General features: G+C 50.9%; 1 protein-coding gene across 1 annotated transcript; it reads left to right on the top strand.

The window, feature by feature from the left end:
- Nucleotides 1–602: 602 nt before the first annotated feature.
- On the top strand, nucleotides 603–3,975 carry LOC118159731 (E3 ubiquitin-protein ligase TRIM39-like). Its single transcript, XM_035314303.1, has 6 exons — nucleotides 603–830; nucleotides 1,259–1,354; nucleotides 1,902–2,132; nucleotides 2,644–2,666; nucleotides 2,747–2,853; nucleotides 3,425–3,975. The coding sequence occupies exons 1-6, from the start codon at nucleotides 603–605 to the stop codon at nucleotides 3,973–3,975; spliced, it is 1,236 nt and encodes a 411-aa protein (XP_035170194.1).
- Nucleotides 3,976–4,197: the final 222 nt, after the last annotated feature.

Genomic DNA, 4,197 nt, shown 5'->3' with positions numbered 1-4,197 from the left:
GGCCTGGCCCCACCATCCCATCGCAGCTGGGTGCCCAGCCCAGGGCCTTCAGCAAGCACAAGGGGTTGTCCCCAGCAGGAGCCACTCCAGACCTCCAGGGAAAGCCACCGTTTGCACTCAGGAAGCCCTTGGCCATGCTTCAGTACCCTGGAGAGCTTCCCCTTCCGGCTTCAACTCTCAGCAGGGCTTCCTACAATTATTTGGAAGAATAAGGATGCAGAGTGCAGTGTGGGGTAAACTGTTCAGGATGCTTTTGGCAAGGACAACCACATGTCACCAATTGCAGGGAGTGCAGGGAAAGCCTCCAGAGTGCTGATAGCAACCAAGTTTCACTGCCCAATCATGCCACCTGTCTGCCAACCTTTGTCCCTTCCCACCCCTTCTCTGATTTCCAGATAGAAAAGCAAAGCAAGCTCCTTGGAAGTGCCATGGCTTCTCTGCTCCCAGCCCCAGAATGGCAGAGGACGATTTTGTGCTCTTTCTGCCAAGAGTTCTTCAAGACATTGTTGACCTTTGATGGCTGCAAGCACCGGATCTGCTGCATTTGTGCCAGGCAAATCTGGGGCCGAGTTGGTGCTGCCAGGCACTGTCCTAAGTGCAGCATGCTCCCTCCAGCAAGGGACACCAAGGACAAGCGACAAGCAGGTGGAGATGGAGACGGGAGCCAGGCAGCAGCTCCAGAGCCTGAGCAGGAGTGCCAAGAGCACCAGGAGGCACTTGATCTCTTCTGCCTGGAGGACCAAACCCCCATTTGTGCCCTCTGCACCGAGTCTCAGGCTCACCGCACCCACACCCCAGTGCCGGTAGAGGAGGCCGCCGAGGAGTACAAGGTACGGAGGGTGCTGCAGAGCTCCCTGCTTGAAAGGTGGAGGGGAAGGGGCTGTGTGCGCTTATGCCGAGCAGGGCCATTCCCATCTGTAGCCTTGTCTTTGGTCACTGGAAGCAAATTCACTGCCCCTACTTCCATCCAGAGTTGATGGCACATGAGTGGGGAAGCAGTCTATTCCATAAACAGACAGGTGATAGATTTATAGCATAGTAATACTGCTGCAGGTGATGTAAGATGATCCATCAGCAGATTCACCCACTCAGTTCTCCAGGCAGAAGCTCCACGGAGCTGTGCATGTGTCCATGGGGAATTATCCAGCCACGGACTTGCACAAACTTTTGTTGATATGCCATGATCTCACATCCATGTCCTCATGCATGTGGTGTCCTTCTGTGCCATCCCCTTGCCACATTTGCTTTCCCCCACCAGAGGAAGCTGGAGGCAACTGTAGAACTCCTGCAGCAGCAGAAGGTGGAAACACAGAGCCTGAAGTCCCAGGAGGAGGAGAAACTGGCTGAGTGGAAGGCAAGGATCTCCCTTACCAGATCCACGCTGTTCTGCAGGGCAGGATACTCAAGGGTTTTGGCAAGTGCCCTGGTTTCGGGTGCTTGCTTGGGCATGGGGTGGCAGGGATGGATGCTGATGTGCGGGTCCCAATCCAAGGACAAATGAGGTGTGATTTTATCCTTGAATGGACATGATTACGAGTCAAATAAACAGTGGGAGCAACTGCAGCAAGCACTCATCACAGCTCTATTAGCCCCAGCCGGTGATGGGGACTGCTTATGGCTCTTTTGCTGTCCCCAGCCATGACCTCACTCCACAGCTCTGAGTGATGTTTCCTTCCTTAATCCATGGTTCTCTCTCTGGGATATTTATGGGAAACTCTGTATAGCAGCTGCTGCTCTGCACTGAGACAGGTTTTGGGAACAAAAGCCAGGAGCCCTTGCCCCCAGTCCATGTAGTGTCTCTTAACCTCACCTTCCAACACAACATAATGCTTCCCTAAGCTCCCAATGGGTTCCACCAGTTCCATTTTTTTTCCTCCCTCTTTTCTGCATCCCCTTCAAAGAATACAACTTCCAGAGAGAGAGAGAAGATCGAGAAGGAGTTTGAAAAGCTGCACGACTTCTTGGACGAAGAGGAAGAGCAGCTCCAGAGGAAGCTGAAGCGAGAGGAGAAGAGAACAGCCACCAAGCTCCGCAACAACATCACCCAGCTGGCCAAGCAGAGCCAAGCTCTGGGCAAGCTCATAACCGAGATCAAGGAGAGGTGCCAGCAGGCACCTTTGTGGCTGCTGAAGGTGAGATTCCTCGAGATGTCCCCTTGTCTCACCATAACAGCTTCAGACATGAAAAGAGGGTACTCTGCATTTTATTGTTACCTTTCACAATGGTGTGCATCTCCAAGACTCCCAGGATTTGCTTTTTGCAGGTATTGAAAATATCTGATTCATCTCAGTTTCAACAGCAGACAAGACTAAAACATCCCTCGTGATTTCTGCCTTGACAATGTGTTGTGGCATGGTTGGTGGAATAAGGAGATAAATCCCAGACTGCAGAACTGGGGCTAATTGGGTTTCTGTAACCACCTTTTGACCTGTTTCTCTGACCTCTCCCAACAGGGGAGGTTGGAAGTGAAAATGTGAGGGCATGCTTGTAATGCAGGGTAGTGAAAGGGAAGTGCTAATGGCAAGGTCTATCAGGCTACATATAGTCTATCAGTCAACATGATGAAAAAAATAAGGGAATATTCTCTTGAGGTAAATTCAGAGTGTAAATCCTGCTTTTTGTCTGATTTTTGTTCCTTTTCAGGACACAGAAAGCTTGCTGAGCAGGTACTGCCTCCTCCCTTTCTTCCCTGGGGCTCTGCAGAAAGGATGCAGGTGAGTCACAGCTTTGATGGTGCTCTTCTCAGGAGTGAAAACATCAAGGCACAGAAGCAGGCAGTTGTCTCAGCTGAGCTGCAGGACATGTACAACATCCCCACCGTCAGAATTTTTGATTTTCTAAACCAATTTAAAGGTGAGTGTGTACTGATGGGGTGTGTGTGTACTGATTCCAATGTCTGTCTTGTCCCTGGGCTTCAGCATCCATCTCTTTTGGATGGGGATGGAGCCTGTTCATGCTCTGGGTGTGCAACAGCACCTTCCCAATGCCTCACCTGCCCCATCTGGAGGATTCAGAGCTGGGTTGCATGAACAACCTCGTGGATTCCTTCCAACTGAGGGTATTCATTGAACAGGCATCCTAGCAGAGGACAGAGACCTGATTGATGCCTCTGTTGAAAGGCTGCATTAAAGCTCAACCATGCAAGTTTGCCCACATGAGGCAATTCTTGCTGTAGGAGGAGTGCACTGCTCAGCCAGATGAGCTCTCTGATGACTGTTAAGAAATTAATTCTCAATTTAACACCTCTCAGCTCACAAGAGCGAGCTCGGAGTCATCTTGTTTGGGCATAACAAGGGCCAACAGCTTTCAAAGGGTTGGGTGTGATCATGCAGCCAGGCAGGGTCTTAACATATTACGGTCACGGATGTAGGTGCTGGGCATTAGGTAGCATCATTGCATGACCTTCTTCTACTCTTTCCTGCAGTGCAAATGACGTTGGACCCGAAATCTGCTCACCCCAGCCTCCTCCTGTCTGAGGATGGCCAGAGTGTGAGCCATGGGGAAGCACGGCAGGAGCTGCCGGACTACCCGGAGAGATTTGACCCTTATGTCTTTGTGCTGGGATCACTGAGAATTACAGCAGGGAGGTGCTACTGGGAGGTGGAGGTGGGAGACAAGGCCGAGTGGGACATTGGGGTGTGCAGGGAGGCTGTGAAGAGGAAGGGGAAAGGTCCCCTGTCCCCACAGGCTGGCTTCTGGAGGATGTGGCTGAGGAATGGTGACCAGTACAAGGTCCTCCTTTCTCATCCTATCACCCTTTCTGTCAAACAAAAGCCAAAGAGAGTGGGGATCTACCTGGATTACAAAGATGGGGAAGTGTCCTTTTATGACGTGACCCACCAGACCCACCTGTATACTTACAGTGGGGCTTTCAGAGATGCACTGCGACCCTTCTTCAGCCCTGGCTTGTCCCAGGGAGGGAGAAACGCATCTCCCCTTCTGGTCTGCCCATCCCCAGATCAGAATAAGGGATAAGCCTCCATCATCATCATCATGTCCTCTCCCCATTCCCACCTCCAACTGCATGGCTCAGGACTGGGAGGACTCAGCTCAGGCCCCACCATGAGAAGGAGTGGGATGGAGGAATGGTTACAGCAGGGCATGTCCCCCAAAAGTTATTAAAATGAAAACTGCAGAGAATAAATAAAATCTTTTTCTTTTTCTTTCTTTTTTTCTTTTTTTTTTTTTTTTTTTTTT

This window comes from Oxyura jamaicensis, unplaced genomic scaffold, assembly GCF_011077185.1.
Source record: "Oxyura jamaicensis isolate SHBP4307 breed ruddy duck unplaced genomic scaffold, BPBGC_Ojam_1.0 oxyUn_random_OJ71867, whole genome shotgun sequence".
In the NCBI taxonomy this organism is placed as follows: domain Eukaryota; kingdom Metazoa; phylum Chordata; class Aves; order Anseriformes; family Anatidae; genus Oxyura; species Oxyura jamaicensis.
Note: the sequence above shows the minus strand (reverse complement) of the source record. Positions and strands in the feature narration are given on the sequence as shown.